Source organism: Tarenaya hassleriana, unplaced genomic scaffold (genome assembly GCF_000463585.1).
Source record: "Tarenaya hassleriana unplaced genomic scaffold, ASM46358v1 Cleome2, whole genome shotgun sequence".
Taxonomy (NCBI): domain Eukaryota; kingdom Viridiplantae; phylum Streptophyta; class Magnoliopsida; order Brassicales; family Cleomaceae; genus Tarenaya; species Tarenaya hassleriana.
Genome location: NW_010965372.1, coordinates 2425914 through 2442486, shown reverse-complemented (window position 1 = coordinate 2442486; position 16573 = coordinate 2425914). Strand labels below are relative to the sequence as shown.

General features: G+C 40.1%; 3 protein-coding genes across 6 annotated transcripts; all 3 read left to right on the top strand.

Moving 5' to 3' along the window:
• Positions 1-2631: 2631 nt before the first annotated feature.
• LOC104811821 lies at positions 2632-5118 on the top strand. 2 transcript variants are annotated; one of them, XM_010538647.1, is made up of 5 exons: positions 2632-3108; positions 3465-3620; positions 3934-4029; positions 4182-4302; positions 4625-4720. In XM_010538647.1, the coding sequence occupies exons 1-5, from the start codon at positions 2842-2844 to the stop codon at positions 4681-4683; spliced, it is 699 nt and encodes a 232-aa protein (XP_010536949.1). In that variant the 5' UTR covers positions 2632-2841; the 3' UTR covers positions 4684-4720. The 2 variants fall into 2 exon arrangements, with proteins under 2 accessions (XP_010536949.1, XP_010536948.1); XM_010538646.2 differs by lacking the exon at positions 4625-4720 and adding an exon at positions 4727-5118 and having other exon boundaries at positions 2640-3108.
• Positions 5119-5525: 407 nt separating this feature from the next.
• On the top strand, positions 5526-7426 carry LOC104811819. Of its 3 annotated transcripts, none has more exons than XM_010538645.1 (3): positions 5526-5859; positions 6132-6209; positions 6301-7426. In XM_010538645.1, exon 3 carries the CDS (start codon positions 6409-6411, stop codon positions 7339-7341), a length of 933 nt encoding a protein of 310 aa, XP_010536947.1. In that variant the 5' UTR covers positions 5526-5859; positions 6132-6209; positions 6301-6408; the 3' UTR covers positions 7342-7426. The 3 variants fall into 3 exon arrangements, with proteins under 3 accessions (XP_010536947.1, XP_010536946.1, XP_010536945.1); XM_010538644.1 differs by having other exon boundaries at positions 6129-6209; XM_010538643.2 differs by lacking the exon at positions 6132-6209 and having other exon boundaries at positions 5527-5859.
• A 95-nt stretch (positions 7427-7521) lies between these two features.
• Positions 7522-9915, top strand: LOC104811817. The gene is made up of 5 exons (XM_010538639.2): positions 7522-7727; positions 8266-8353; positions 8968-9081; positions 9430-9531; positions 9679-9915. The coding sequence occupies exons 1-5, from the start codon at positions 7618-7620 to the stop codon at positions 9721-9723; spliced, it is 459 nt and encodes a 152-aa protein (XP_010536941.1). The 5' UTR covers positions 7522-7617; the 3' UTR covers positions 9724-9915.
• The last annotated feature ends 6658 nt before the right edge of the window (positions 9916-16573 follow it).

Genomic DNA, 16573 nt, shown 5'->3' with positions numbered 1-16573 from the left:
AAAGAGTGTCTGAAGCCGACCTTGCAGAGCAGTGGCGCTCTCTGCCAAGGAATCCATTAAAAAAAAGGGAAAACCTTTAATTCAGAATTCGAATTTCTGGGTTCATATACCATAAAAATTATAATGACACAGTATGATTGATATGCATGTATTTGTTGACACGGCATTCAGAAATTTCCCACCGGAAATGGTAAGTCAATTATTTAAAATTTTAGTCGCATTAGACATGGGTTCACATTATTAAAAAAAATGATTTTTTTTGCAAACCTTCGGAGCCCTGGGGCAGTCTGAGTCGGGGTCTGAGAAGGAATCTGATGAGAAGGTGAAGGAGACCGGAGACGAAGAAGATGAAGGCGAGGACAATGATGGTGAGAAGTACGCTCGGGCTGATCTTGCTGTTCAGATCAAAGCTGTCTGTCTGAGGAGAAGAAGAAGGGGACAGAAAGGAACCGGCTTTCCTGATTCTAAGCAAAACCCAGTTCATGTTTTCCTTCAAAACCTCAGAAATGATGAGCCCGTTTCTATGGAAGACACAGAAAGATTTGGAGAGGATGAAAAAGCTTTGGAGAAGACCTGAGAGATAATGAGTGCTGCTGAGGATTCTACGTTGAGAGGCGGGTGTTGGGACAAAGACAAAAAGACCGTTTTAATGCAAACCCAACTGGTTTTGTCGCGGCATTCGGGGCCTGCAAGTCAATGAAGTTTTGGTGGAGAGTGTTGAGTATTTGAATTAGGGGTCAGAAGATAGATATAAATAGAGGGAGGGAGAGAGAAATCAAACGTCAACAATCCAAAATCCAGCGTTTAAAATTTCAGAAGTTTCTTTACGACAATTTCAAGGCAGACACGGAAGTGGGAGAGCAGAGTAAATAACTCAAAGTATTTAACCCAAACGCGTCGGTTTCTAAAATATACAGACTTTGGACGCACATTATACATGTAAACAACGTCCAAGGTCATATAGAGTATGGTTTTGTTCCACCAAGCCTCGTCAATCCAAACATTCGGTGTAAACATGAGAATTAATGCAGAAGCGGTGGGTTGACCTCAGCCGCACCAAATCCAATGCCTCATTACAACAAGACAAACTCCGCTCTATATTTCACCAGACATCATCATGCCCTTTTTTTAAATCATTATTCAGAATGTGGTTTGTCTTTTATCTTCGACAAATTTCACCATTCACATAAATATGATAAAAAAGATAATAAGATTAATTCGAAAGAGTCCCGTAAGATTTCATGGTCCCGCAAATACTGTTTACATGCAAATCAGTGGGGAAAAAAATCAAATGTACATTTAATCTCTAGAAATTTGCGAAATTATATATTTTATTGATAATTAAAATAATAAATAAATAGATGAGGGTAAATTGAATATAATAATAAATATTTTTAAATATATATTTTTTAGATTTGAAAAGATCTATATAATATGATATTTGTCGTACTATTCTTTAAAATTCGGGATATCTTAGTATCACAATCATAAAAAAAAAAATGTTCAAAGCAGTAAGTAGTGGAGTCGAATAATTTGCTGCGGTCTGAGAAGGTCAAAAAGTGAATCCCATTTCGATAGGTAGAAGGTTCTTCACCTTTTTCCCTTGCTTAGGGATCTGCCAACGTAACAACTACCTGTGCGCATGTTCATGAAATAACCATGTAAGCTTCTGTCTAAAACTTTTGTCTTTAGATAAAGTCTTATGTGATATATATATATATATATATATATAGTGCCACGGATTCTTACCATTTCCGCAGTTCTACAACATAAATTCATCATTTTGAATAAATCTCTATACTTTATGACGGGTACTATCACTGTACGCAAAGCATATAGCAATAAACAATATCATACGCAACAATATCATAATATATATATATATATATATAGAAATTTGCGAAACATTTATGATGTATATTTATATTTGATTAAGAAAAAGGAAGCACCGTATCGATGATAATGAACCCTGCATTAATTTTAGCTTGTAGCAGTATAACATTTCCTTGTTTTACGGTCTCGAGCCTTTTGTTAGCCGCTTAAAGGCATAGACTCAAAACAATTTTCGTGCAAAGGAATGAAGGAATACACGATTAAATTAATTTAATATATATATATATATTCGACGAGCAAGTTGGCTCTGCAGAGAGGACACGTGGAATGGGTCAAGAGCCACGTGTCTATACAGTCCACGTGAAAGGCGTGGCTGCATTTGGGCAGAAGCCTGAGCTCGTCCTCGGCATCGATGAAATTGCTAAATCATAAAATTTTCCACGTAGGTTTTCGAAAGTTGAAGCCCTTGAAGACTTGAAGTTGCTGAATTCTGTAGAAATCGTGGTTCTCGATACGAATAGACAGGTCTCCGTTGCACCTCCCACAAAAACCCCATTTATTAATCTCTTGTTCTGTATTTTGTATTGTCCCTCTGACCAAAGAGAAGCGCAGAAACAAGGAAAATATTGCTACTTGTGGCAACATAAGAAAACATCACATAAATCTGCAACAAGACTTGAATATGATCGAAGTTATATGATTATACGTGCACATATTTATATATTTTAATGTATGGAAGTTGAATAAAATCTGAGTTTTCTTAGGAATTTTTTTTTTTAATATACAGATAATATCGTGTGCGTGTGCGCCTTTGTATATTTCATTAAAAAAAAATTACGGAAAAAGATCTGCTGGGCCAATCTCGACAAAACTCTTTAAATAAAGAAGGAAGAGGGAGGAGTTATATCAGAGTTTGGCCCCCAAGTGTGGGCCCACATAAAACAAGGCCCAGAATAACTCGAACCTTGAAGCTTAGCGAGAACCAGCGGTCGTTCTTGATCGGCGAAAATGGCCTCTCTCCGCTCTCCTCCGATTTCATGTTCCATCGGCACTTCTACTTCCACTCTCTTCTCATCCAGACTCCGTTCGTCGACTTCGATTCCTTCCAGGCGCCTTCGGCGACGCCCGATCGTTGCCTCTCATGTTTGCGTTCCGGCGATCGACAAGTCGATGCTCGTTGTGTCCGAGACGCTGTCGGAGGACGAGCTATGGGCTGCTGCTTGCCTCCGCGTTCGAACCTTCAACGAATTCAATGCCTCGGCTTACAATATCCAAGTCAGTTCCTTCTTTCGATTTGTCTATGTTTCAAAAGGGTCGATTCTTCTGCTAACTTAAGATAATAGTCGATGGTCAGAATGTGTTGTCTAGGATAGATTAGCCGCAGAACGTCCGTTAATTTGAGAAAATGTGCTGCTATTTATAGAAAGCGACGCGGCATGATTGCTATGGATGGAGGTAGAAATGAAATAGTAACTATGCCTGATGATGATGTTTAACGAGTAGAGTGGGAATTCCAGTGTTGTGTGATCAATTTGAAGGATAATCCTGATGGTTTTCTCCTCCGGGTGGGTGGTCAGGGATGCTGTATCATTGTGATGCTGATGTTGTGTTATGTTGTCAAGTTTCATTAGGATCATAGAAGATACTTGGCGGAGCGTGAGTTTGAGGCGCTGAAGGAGCGTGTTTCTGGAAAGAGGGAGGGATTTAGAAGGGTTTCCTGCATAAATGCTACCCTTCCACTATCCCAAATATCGATTGCTTCTGATGATTTATGCTCCACATGTAAGGTCTGTCTTTTTTATCACAATATTATTGGGATGAAACTATTTTCATGGGATTTAGAAGGATTTCCAGCTTGAATGCCATGCTTTCATTGCCTCAAACTTGGTTTATATAATTAATGAGGATTTTTTCTCTGCATCTAAGGTCTGTTTTATTAGTCCTATGTGTTAGTTACATGTCATGTCATGACAGATTTAGAAATTGAGTCAAGTCTTATGATGAGCGTTTGTCTGTTTACCGATATTCATTTTTCCCTAGCTGCTTTTGTTTTTTTTTCTTGTTCGTTCTGAAACCTTTCTCATTTTGTATTTTTCTTAGTTCTCTGATGGTAATGAAGATAGAGTTGTGGTGGGGAGCCTTGATCTTAACCAATGCCGTTGGCTTCCTGATGAAATCACTGGAACAAAGCCAGAGGTATTTCATGAAAGTGATGGGGAAAAATTCAAACTTTAACCATTAACTCAGGGAAAAAAAGTTTTGCGGTATATGGGTCAAACAAAACACAATATAGCTTCTTTTGAGGGTAGGTTTCACAAATCGGGAAGCTTATATCTTTTTCTTTAAAGGGGTTTGCTGCAGATATAGGGAGGGCATACCTTAGCAACGTCTGTGTTGCCAAAGAGCTGCATCGAAATGGAGTGGGTTACGAACTCGTAAATAAATCAAAGAAGGTTGCCGCTGACTGGGGTAAGAATATTTTCTAGCTGGAGTTTGAAAGACTTGGGTCAGATCACAGAGTTATTTCCTAAAAAGTTTTGTATTTACCTATCTTGTGGTGGTCTAGTGGTTGTATCCTAGAGGTCCTATGTTCGATTCCAAAGATGGAGAGGGGGGAGAAATTTAATTGCTCTAAACACTGCCTCCGTCCCTAGGGGAATTAGTTCTGGCGAAGATTTAGTAAACCTCCTAGTTAAAAATAAAAGTTTTGTATTAACATGGCCACCACTAAAGTGGATGGTTGGATAGACATGTTCCGTGTTAAGAAATAAGAAGTCTTTGGGCATTGCAGGAATAACGGATATAACTTTTATATTAACATGGCCACCACTAAAGTGGATGGTTGGATAGACATGTTCCGTGCTAAGAAATAAGAAGTCTTTGGGCATTGCAGGAATAACGGATATGTACGTGCATGTGGCGGTGAACAATGAAGGGGCGAAGAGGCTATACATGAAGAGTGGGTTTGTACAAGAGAACGATGAGCCTGCTTGGCAAGCTCGGTACCTTGACAGGCCCCGTCGCCTCCTCCTATGGCTCGGCCTCCCTCCATCCTGACTGCCCCCATCGTATAGTCCCTCTTTTTTCATTACCGCTTGTAAATTTTCTACAAATGCAAATATTAATGTTGTTTTTCAAGATTATTTATTAACAAAGGTCCATGTTTTAATGGATTCACAAGAGGTCGCTCTTTTCCAGTGTCAAAGATGTAAAGAATCGGTTTTGACGGTGTGAATCGTGCTATTTTTTGTTTTTTGTGTGATCGAAATATATACAACCTTTGAATGACATCTAATCGATCAAGTTGTCAACCTTTTTTTCTTGCCAGTAAATTTAAGATAGAGGAATAAGATTTGGGTCATTTTGAAGATTTGATTCCATTTATTTGGATCTTTCTTCTTGGCCTAGTCTTCAGTTTCCTTTTCAATATCGGAATGGTCGCTTGGTTAAATGATTTCAATTTCAGACACAACATAGTTGTGCAACTAGGACCGGGCAGGAACAAAAGGGTCCTTCCTTTGCATTGCAAATATGGTCAACCAATCTTGAAATACCGTGAGGATATTTTGCCTCGAGATAGATTAGACTTCAAATAATATTTATATAAAAATTTTAAAACAGCAGGTGAGGCGAATCTAACCAAATTCCCTTGGGTTACTATTCAAGGCCCAATACTAACGGGGCACGATCTGCAACCCAAATGTCCTACAGGTCAACACATTTCATGTCATTGAATTGCTCTGCCAGCGACGAAAGTTCCCAGCTGCAGCCATCTATCGTCGTTTTCATTTGCTCTCGCCGCCGGTTTATCTTCTGTTAGGATGGCGTTTACTTTGCCACATCCCTCTTCTCGTTTGTTTGCATTTTGACCCGATTGCCCTCCTCTTCAAAGTAGAATCTGGGTTTCGATCAATTCCTCGGTTTCTGCTATTACTGGATCGGATCGATTTGGCACGTATATGGATGGGTTCGTGAAAGAGGGAGAGCTTTTGGCTTGCGTGTCCTGTTTCTCTCATATCTTTATAGGTATGTCCCCGAAAATACGCACCTTTGGTATTACTTTCTGATGATGATCTTTGTACTTGATTGTCTCTGAGAATGAACATTTCTGTCAACTCGGTATTATTTTCTATGGCAAATTAAAATTGTTTGTTTTTGGGCTTAGTGTTGGTTGGTTTCTCAATGCATAAGTCCTCTGAAGTTGCTACTGGATTCCTTGCTGTTCATTTGGATAAGGTTTTGCGTGTTCATGATACCGGAAACCTTAAACTAATAGCTCTCTATTCTATCGAAAGGAGATTCTTTCGCCCAAATGCATGAATTGATCATGGACATAGATGTAGATTTGGCGTAGATGCTGTGGAAATTGAATTGAGGTGCGGCAGTTTTCTTCTTTACATGTAATATGGAGTCTTACGGATCACTAAAAAAATTGCTTAAAGTTTTGCAATTTCATTGTTTACTCAGGCGTCAAGCGGTCGGCACATGTCCCACAGGCTTTAATTATCGTTCCTCTGCGTCGTTACTACGGTGGTGGAGTAAGATTCAATCAGTTTTTATCGCATCTTCCATATCATGTCTGAGGCAAAGCGACCTACTTCTGCCTCCACGCGAATAATCACCACAACCCTCCTCGACTCCATCATTATCCTCTTCAGGAACAAACGGATATTCCTGTCAATCTTCACGTTTCTCACCCTCCCTCTCTCGGCCCTTCACTTCTGCCTGACCCTTTTGTCCTTGCATCTCAAAGACCATGTCTTCCATTTAGAAGCCCTTGCAAATGTCGTGCATACACGGTTTGAGGCTAGGCAGATCTGGCAAGAATCCCGGGAAGATGCTGTCTCACTTTTACGTCTCAAGTCCCGATTTTTCATCCCCTCCTTCATCCTCTCCTGCATCTCCTGCATAACCGCTACCACGTCCAGCTCTGTATCATATCATGGTCAGAACCCGTCTCTTAGGACTGCTTCTGCCTCTGTCAAGTCCTCCTGGATGCGTGTCACCGTCACCTCCATCACTATATACACACTGCTCTTCCTCTACTCTGCAATCCCGTTGTTCCTATCAGCTTTCTTCCATTCCATGCCGGCCTTGCGTTTCCCGTTCATGGTTCTCAGTCTTTGCGTTGAGGTCTATATGATGGCAGTAACAGGGCTAGGACTTACTGCCTCGGCATTGGAAGAGCAATATGGTTTGGACGCCGTCTGGGTTGGTTCGTCGTTGATGAAAGGGAGAAGGGTGTCTGGATTGGCATTGTCGGGTGGGTTTGTGTTTCTGTCAAGTTTAATGGGGAATGCGATGGAGAAGAGAGCAAGGGCTGTACAAGTGGCAGAGGCAGAGTCGTGGTGGGGGGCAATGGCAGCTGGCGGCTGGGATGGGGCGGGGCTGGTGCTCTTATATGCAGCTGAAGTGTTGATTGGTTATGTCGTTACTACCGTTTTCTACTGCGAGTGTAAGAGACGCCATGAGAACAGAGATGAAGATGTTGTCCTTGTTGATCTCTGATCGATTTCCGTTTTTGATTTCTTTCCATCTGTGTCGGGTGTTTGTATTCTTCGTTGTAGGCCAAGAAATGATAGCAAGTCTGATACATCGATAAGTATATATGTGTGTGTGTATTAACTGTGAAAGATATAAATGATCCTAACTCGTGAACGAAAGTCATTGGGTACTTTTTGCCGGTTGAAAAGAGCGTGGAGTGGGAAACGACAACGTTTCGACGTTCCGTACCAATAAAACGGCGACGAGAAAAGAATCCGAAAAGACCAAGGGCAGAGAGATATGGCGGTTTCTCCACCGTCCATAATCGTCCACAGTGGAGGAGCTGGACCTCTGCTTCTATCAAGCAATCTCCATGCCCGCTTTTTGGCTCCCTCCTCTTCTTCTCGCGTGTAAGTCTCTCTCTGTCTCTGTTTTCCGAATCCTGGAAAGGACAACGGTTACGGATTTAGGTACCATATTCTTTCTTTTGAAGTTCATAAACAGTCGTTGTATTGCCCCTGAATTCTCAGTTTCCTGGATTTCTTTCCAGAATCGAGCTTCAGCTCAGCGAATTCCGTGCTTTTACATCTCATTCTCGCTTCTGTTTCAACATGTTAAGTAAGACCAGGTGGTATAGTCTTAGGCATTCCTCATATTCCTCCTCGTGTTTTCACACGGCTGAATACTCTTTTTGCTACCTCTATATTGGAGGGGTTTCCTAATGGTGGAGAACTTTTCGTGGTTCTTCCATGTTCAACATCTGTGACATTCTCTGAAACTTAAGCCCCAGGACTGGAGGCCCTTACCATGTTTGATATATGGTTATCATCCACTTTGTCAAGCCTTATCTTAAGATTTGGTCCTGTATGCATGTCTGGTTTACTCAATGTCACCAAGAAATTATGCTTTCTAATCAGATATCACTTTTCTTTTTATCTGGTTTCTCAGATGGGGGCAAAGAAGACCCCAAGACCCAAGCTTGATGGCAGGCATAAGCAGGGCCCAACCCTCCTTCCTTGTCTTGGCTAATTCAAATGTATAGCCCCGATATCGTTGTCTCCTTCTCAGTTTAGTCACTGAACATCTCGTGGGTTCCAAGATTTAGGGACTAATCTGTATACAGATGAAGAATACTCGTAGTCATCTGATTAAAAGGTGTGACATTCTGATGGACCAGCCGACATCTAGGTCCTGGAATAGTGAAGTTTAGGCAAAAACCTATTAGGAATGTTTCTTCATGGGTAATTAGACAGATTGTTTGTAGATTGTTCATATTTTCTCAGTTTTCAATTGCTTTGGTCTTCAACACTTCTGTTTCTGGGTGGTTGATATCTGGCTTTATCTGTTTTGTTATTCTTTGTGGGCTTTAGTTGAAAGTGACAAGTCTTTTTGGCTATGGTGCTGGGTTTTCGATGGTGCTGCGGCTGTGGCTTAAGCTAAAGCCTGAATGGGAAATTGCTTTTATGTTGTTACATGTCAAATTTTTGGTAAAGGATGTTAAACGTTTAGATAAGGTGGATGCAACATATACAACGTGTCAAGCGAGTGTTGTGGACAATAGTTGTTCTTGATATTTTTGTTAATCTTAACTTGGTGGATTGAACTTTTTAGGTTTAGTTCACTTTATGGTATTGGGTTTATACATTGCAGGTCACTCCACGAAAGGGTGGATCAAGCAAAGAGGTAATTATGGTTGACCCTTTGGAGGCAAAGCGATTAGCTGCGAAGCAAATGGAAGAGATCAGAGCGAGAGAGAAGCTAAAGGTGAAAACTCTTAGGTTCCCTTCATGCTGTTACACTTGAGAGTTGTATGCCTAAGTAGTAAGATTGACATTTGGAAGCACTTCTTCTACATGATCATCAACCTTGGGAGTTTAGGATTTGTAGATATTACACCTTGTAAACTTGTGACTGGGAAATCTGATGACATGTGATGATCTATCTGCCTGCTTCGAGGGCTCTTTCATGTTTCTATCATTGCCCATGCCGTGTTTATCGCCTCTATTTGCCTTGCTATACATACACCTTACGAAACATCTAAGTGGTGAAACTTGTGAATGGGATTGGAAGGGGAATGTAGGCGGTGATGGTGATGACATTTGTTGTTGACAGAGAAGACGTCAAATAGAGGCGATAAATGGGGCATGGGCTATGATTGGACTAACTGCCGGAATCGTCATGGAAGGCCAAACAGGGAATGGTATTTTGGCTCAGGTACCTTTATATGTATATATATATATATATAATATTTGAATGCTCACTTTGGGTTTTTTTTTGTTGCTTATTTAGCTCAGAATGTTATATATATATATATGTATATGCTTAGAGAAACATGCGATGTTGGGTTTTGTCATGTTGCAGTTGGCTTCTTACTGGTCTGCCTTTTGCCATCTTTTCATCCCATGAATCTATGGGGAGGAATCTGTCTTTGTACTCGTTGTGTACTTGTCCTACACAAAACAACCAATGTGTATCCTATTAATCTTCATGGTTGTCATCATTTGTTTTAAAAGTATCTTTTATCGTAACATATTCATATATCGTCTATATATGTAAATAATTATAATTGTTTTAGAAATGAAACCTCCCATTTCTTTATCCTCGTGTGTTTTTGAATGTCTGCTAAATCCATCGTTCCGCTGTAAAATATCCCACGACGGAATTACGTGGCCAAGGCCTAATACTATCCACGGAGACAAGCCTAAATCACATCACCGACCTTTTCCATCGTACTAGGGTTTCATCGGCGATTCTGAAATTCTTGCGACAGAAAACTCCTTCCGTTCCGAAAATGATCGGTGATCGGGCGATCATGGTGTCGGAGCACTTGACCGAAAACGAATCTGCCGATGGAGCGCCAATGATCATACGAGGTCTGGAATCTTTCTCATCTCTCACTGTCCCGTTCTAAGAAATTTTGCATCGGTGTTTCTTCCTGTCTTTCATTTCGTTAATTTCTAGGTTTTGATTGATCCAATTTCTGAATATGTTTTGTTTCAATGCGATTTGTATCGCTACTGGGTTTTGGCTTTTTTTTTTTTGGTTGTGGCTGTTTGTTGCTCCGAGAACGTTATTGCTAGTTATTTTTCTTCTCTGACAAGGCACTAAGATCGAACATTGGGTTTTAAAGTCCCGTTGCAGCTTTGGTTGTTTGAATTTTCCGATGAATAGATTACAGTTTCTAGGGTTTCGGTTCCCTTACTCTCATTTAACCACTTCTTATTAGTTTAGAATCTTTAGATGATTGGTGAAGTAGGTAAGATTTCACGAACGATTACGTGATATTGATTTAAAGCTTTCTGGTTTTTTGGATTATCTTAGCCTCATGTTAACCGTTCCTTTTTAGTTTAGAAAATCGGCGATATAAGTGAAATGTACGTGATGATGCTTACATGATAATGATTTACGATCTCTAGGGTTTTGGATTCTCTTAGTCCCATCCCGTATTAACTATGTCTTTTTAGTTTAGATAATCTGTGATACAAGGCGAATGTACCTAACACCGATTACATGATGACAACAATTTTATGATAACTTCCAAGGTGGAAGTTAACCATGTAATTCCAGAAGACTAGGCATTCTTAAAAGGTTTGTTTAAGAGGAACCATGTTAAAGATATTGCTTTCCTTCAGCCTTCAGCATGAGCCGTCCATTACATGAGAAGTTCAGAGAAGTAAGGGTATGGCGAAATAAGATAAAACAAAGCCAAGGCTCATACAGGCTAGATAGATAAATCCGAGAAAGGTTAGCTACAGAGACTTTCATATATATTATGGTTGAAATCCATTGCTGTTGTTCTGGCTAGCTCTGTTCCTGTCCTGAAATTTATTGGTATTCTATGCTGTTGATGCACTAGGAAACTTGTGGTGCTACTTGCCATAGACAATGAAAAGCCTGAAGTTAAACATGTCCAGGTTTGTAGAAGTTCAGAATCTTATCAGTTTTTCAATTTTTTTATTGCTTTCAATCTCGTATCCAAGACTTTGGTTGTTCTGCTTTATGAACCAGATTGAGTGGAGTTGTTTCCTTTTAAACCATAGATGAGTAAAGTTCGGAGTTGAATGTGTCCATCACTGAAGGTGTTCTGAATATTCTCATTTTTTCATTTCCTGTTTGTTTTCAAACTCGTACGTGTGATATTTGTTGTTCTGCTTTATTAACTTGAGCATGTTTGCTTGTATATCTCATGCTGAAGGTCTTTGTGTCTGCGTGAGGTAGAAGTGGGCAAAAATACTCGAAAATTGGATCGGATTTGTATGTTTGTGCATAGATTTCAGGATGTGTATGACTAAAATTTGTATGATTTTGTTCAATTCATGTCAAAATTTGATGGTCAACTCTGGTCAACTAAGACTTGCAGGTTTTCACAGGTATGGGTATCACGGTGAGACAGAATCTAGTGGCCTTAGTCAACTTCAATCTTTATTAGCTTTCCTTTAAATGCGTATTATTCTTCGAATCTTGATCCTCCATTGGAGGATGTAGAAGCATAGCAGGTTTGTCCTCGAGGCTTTGTTGTTTTTAATGATGATGGAAGCTTATGAGTAGGTCTTGCTATTTATTCTGGTTTTATCCTATTTTTGTGGTTTTGACAGCCCTGAAGATGTTTAAAAGAATGAACATTAAAAAGATGGCAAGAAACCCTTCATGAGTATTAAGTTCTTCTTGAGTCATGAGGTATGGAACTAACCCCTTATATGAGCATGTACTGTTTTCCTAGCCTCTATGAAGCCTCTGTGGAATAGGTTAAATGCCTGGACTAGTTTGTGAATAACAAACGGTTGTGTGGATTTTCCAATTTATGAAAATGATTGAAAAACCTGAAAACTACAAAAAAAGTTCATTTGTGTAATTTTCAAAGAGAAAAAAGATGGAGATCTAGAATTATCAATGGTTTCATTCTCCACTATCTAGAGAACCCTGTTTTTATTTTATTTTTTGGTTATCGGTGATGAAATTTTGGTTTCTTTTGTACGGTTCCATTTTAAACCCTATTCTGTTTGCTGAAATCAAATAAAACCTTGAGCTTTGAAAGACTCATATTAAACCCTAAGCTTTTTGTTATAATCGAAACAAACACTAAGCTTTGAAAATTTTATATCAGACTATAAGTATTTTTATTATCTTTTAAAGCAAAAAGATTTGTAACAACATAGACGATTGTAAAATATATCTTCTCACGTTTGCTTTTGTCAAAAAAAAAATTGCTTAGGGTTTTGAATTTTGGAAAAAGGTTAGGGTTTAATATGAAAATTTGAAAACAAAAGGGGTTATTGTAATTATAGTATAAAGGACAAGGTTTAAATTATTGTATTAGCTTTCAAATGTTTGAGAAAGAAGAACTCGAGGAATTGTAAAAATGCTTCTCTGAATTGATTAAAGGAATTTACAGGCTTATTTATACAACTAACAACACTAATCTAACAACCTAAAAATGAGAAAAGTGTGTACTAACAGAAGGAATATTCTTCTGCAACAAACAATCTATACAAGCATATACAGGGAAGTAACAGAGCATTGCGGAAGGTGTGATAGCAGATGATCAAAGAAGAAGTGGCGCCAAGTGCAACGGTACCATGCTGTATAGATTAATACTCCCTCTCAAGATGGAGAAAACACGTTGTGGGTTCCCATCTTGGAGAACAGGTGCTTGAAAAGATTCCCTGCCAAAGGCTTAGTTAGGATGTCAGGGATTTGATCTCGCGGCTGAACATGTAGCGGTCTATGAAATCCATTCTTGAGGTATTCCCGAATAAAGTTACAGTCGATTTCTATATGCTTCATACGCTCATGAAAGACGGGATTATTGGCAATTTGGATAGCGGATTGGCTGTCACACAAAGTTACTCGTTTAGGGAATTGAATCCGAAGTTCGTGTAACAGAGCAGCAATCCAATGTAACTCAGATGCCGCCTGTGCCATAGCCCGATACTCAGACTCGGCGCTACTGCGAGAAACCGTCTTTTGTTTCTTGGATTTCCTGCTAACTAACGAATCACCCAGAAAAACGCAAAAACCAAAAATCGACCTTCGAGTGTCTGCACAAGCTGCCCAATCAGCGTCAGTGTATCCATTTAGACGAATCGAAGGAGCAGAAGATAAAAGGAGACCCTGTGATGGCGCATTCTTAAGATAACGAAGCAGTCGAAGTGCGACATCCAGGTGTGCTGAACGAGGAGTAGACATAAACTGATTGAGTTTCTGCACTGGAAAGGATATATCAGGACGAGTCACGGAGAGATATACGTGCTTGCCAATCAGTTTACGATACATTTTCGCATCAGGTAGAAGCTCCCCAGAATCTGTTGTCAATGTACTCTTGGGATCCATAGGAGAAGAGCTCGGTTTGCAAGATAACATGCCATATTGTTCGAGGAGTTCCAGAGCATATTTTCTTTGACAGATTTGTATACCCTTTTTGGAACGAGCTATCTCAAGCTCGAGAAAGTAACGCAGGGTACCCAAGTCCTTCATTAAGAAATGTGAGCAGAGAAAGGCCTTGACATCCTTAATCAGATCATCATTGTTGCCAGCAATTAGTAGATCATCGACATATACCAACACAACAACAAAATCTGAACCCTGGTGCTTGAAGAAAAGAGAATTATCAGCCTGAGATTGTAAGAAACCTCCAACAAGTAGCACTTCGGAGAGCTGGATATTCCATTGTCTTGAGGCTGTCTTTAGGCCATAAAGAGATTTTCGTAATCTACAGACAGAATTTTCTGAAACAGACTCCCCCTTGAGCTCCGAATAACCTGGAGGAAGTTTCATATAAATTTTCTCTGAAAGATCACCATTTAAGAAGGCATTTGAGACGTCCAGTTGATGCAGATGGCAGTTCTGAGAAGCTGCTAGAGCAAGGAGAATTCTCACGGTTGGCATTTTAGCAACAAGGCTAAAAGTGTCAAGGAAATCAACACCCTCTAGTTGTGAATACCCTTTAGCAACTAATCGAGCTTTGTGTTTGTCAATGGAGCCATCAGCCTTATATTTCACTTTATAAACCCACTTGCATCCTATAGGAACCTTATCAGACGGGAGAGAACAAATATCCCAGGAACTGTTACGAATCAAAGCGTCTAGTTCTTGGAGCATAGTTGCTTGCCAAGTCTCAGAGGTTGCAGCCTGTCTAAAAGATCTTGGTTCTGTGTTTGTGGTGATAGAAAGAGAAAACTAGCGAAAAGAAGGATGAAGAGAGGTGTAAGAAAGTACAGATGAAAGAGGGTAAGTAACAGAGGGTTGTGAAGGAGGAAGAGAATTATGGTTTAGGTAGTCACAATGGTAGTCCGAGAGATAACTGGGGGCTTTAGTCTGACATTGCGGTCGTCGATTGTCATCCGAGGAAAAATAAGAGGAAGAAGAGGTGGAAGGAGAAATGTGGGGGGTGGAGTTGGTTATAGGAGAAAAAGGAGCTGAAGCATACAAATAATAATAAGAAGGCATGGTAGGGAAGAAATCCATGGTAGAAGAAGAAATATGAGTTTTAGAAAAGGAAAAAATAGACTCTTGGAAAATGACATTTCGAGAAGTGGAAACCATGTTAGTGGCAAGGTTTAAAACTTTATAACCCTTGACACCAGATGAATATCCGAGAAAGACATGAGGAATGGCCCTTGGAGAAAACTTGTGAATGTCTCGAGGAGGAGCTGAGACATAGCACAAGCAACCAAAGGCTTTGAGGTGTGTGTAAGAAGGTTGTGTTTTGGTAAGAACCTCAAAAGGTGATTTGTTGGCCAAAAGAGGAGTGGGAATGTGGTTTATCAAGTAAACAGTTGTTTGTATACACTCAGTCCAGTAAGGTAAAGGGATATTCGATTGAAAGAGGAGTGATCTAGCCACGTTTAAGATGTGTTGGTGTTTCCTCTCAACAACGGAGTTTTGTTGAGGGGTGTAAGGGCAAGTGCAATAGTGGACTAGACCAAATTCTGAAACAAGGGCAGGGAATGAGAGCTCGGGAGCGTTATCAGATCGAAAAGATTTGACAGTGGCTCCATATTGTCAAGAAACATGTTTCAGAAACTGATGAAAAAAAGAACGAGCATCACTTTTATTCTTGAACAAGTAAATCCAAGTGACCCTTGAACAATCATCGACTATAGAAAGAAAGTAACGATGTCCATTTACAGAACAAACATGAAAAGGTCCCCATATGTCGACATGAACAAGAGCAAAGGGTTCAAGCGACATTTTCCCAGAAGAAGAAAAAGGAAGCTGCGTTGTTTAGCAAGTGGACAAATGGAACATGGAGGAAGAGGGTCTTTAGTGGTAGTGAAATGAAACTGCGATGATTTCTCAAGGGCTTGGACACGAAGGAAAGACGGATGGCCGAGGCGGACATGCCATAGATCAAGTGATGCTGAAGTAGATAGAAAGAGTTGTGCACAGAGCTGGAGGAAAAACAGAGGAAGAAGGAGATCCGTGCACATTGAATAGGTAGAGATTTTGGTGTTGTTTACCCTTCCCAATCATCAAGGCCCGAGTAGGGTCCTGAATCAGACAAGAGCCATGAGAAAAAGAAACAATGTAGATTTTGTTAGAGCACTGATGCTTAACAAATTAAAATGGAAGGACGAAACATATAAGACAACATAAAGAATAAGAACAGGGGAAAGGAAAACCGTACCAGACTGAGTGACAGGGATTGAATCACCATTAGGCAAGGTAATATTGACAGGTGAAATGTTTTTCAACTCAGAGAACAATCGAAAATCGCAACATATGTGACTACTGGCCTCAGTATCCATTATCCAAGTATTGCGGGAAATATGAACATAGTGAGAAATGGAAGAAATAAAATGGGTGGGTAAAGAAATACCTGGTGAAGGAGAGGGTGTGGTCGAGGAACTTGGATTGGCTGCAACGTTAGAATCCGAGGCAAGACTGCCAAGTCCTTTGAGCTGAGACTGAAACTGTTCGAAAAAAAGCTGAGCTTGAGCCATAGCAGACTGACCAGAGGAGATGTCAGAGGTATTCTGAGCTATGATTGAAGAATCCAAATCCACCATGTTGACTGAAGGCTGACTTTTATCAAAGGTACCCATCTTGGGTGTAGGTAGCAGACCAGGTTTGGATGATGATGGGCGAGACCCAGGGGATATCTATGAAACTTGTAACAACGGGCTATCGTATGACCCTGAAGCCCACAATAGGTACAATATGGTCGAGGCTTGGAAGACAGAGGGAACCGAGGCTTGTAAGGAGAACCAGAAGAAGCTTGAAAAGCTACAGAATCAGGAAGAGAAGGCAAGGCCAA

Bases quoted from the DNA above. Each gene is read 5' to 3' on its own strand.
- LOC104811819 (XM_010538645.1), top strand. From the start codon at position 6,409: ATGTCTGAGGCAAAGCGACCTACTTCTGCCTCCACGCGAATAATCACC.
- LOC104811821 (XM_010538646.2), top strand. From the start codon at position 2,842: ATGGCCTCTCTCCGCTCTCCTCCGATTTCATGTTCCATCGGCACTTCT. The intron at 3,109-3,464 runs GTCAGTTCCTTC...AAGTTTCATTAG, and splicing joins CCTCGGCTTACAATATCCAA to GATCATAGAAGATACTTGGC. The intron at 3,621-3,933 runs GTCTGTCTTTTT...TATTTTTCTTAG, and splicing joins ATTTATGCTCCACATGTAAG to TTCTCTGATGGTAATGAAGA.
- LOC104811817 (XM_010538639.2), top strand. From the start codon at position 7,618: ATGGCGGTTTCTCCACCGTCCATAATCGTCCACAGTGGAGGAGCTGGA. The intron at 9,082-9,429 runs GTGAAAACTCTT...TGTTGTTGACAG, and splicing joins GAGCGAGAGAGAAGCTAAAG to AGAAGACGTCAAATAGAGGC. The intron at 9,532-9,678 runs GTACCTTTATAT...GTCATGTTGCAG, and splicing joins GGAATGGTATTTTGGCTCAG to TTGGCTTCTTACTGGTCTGC.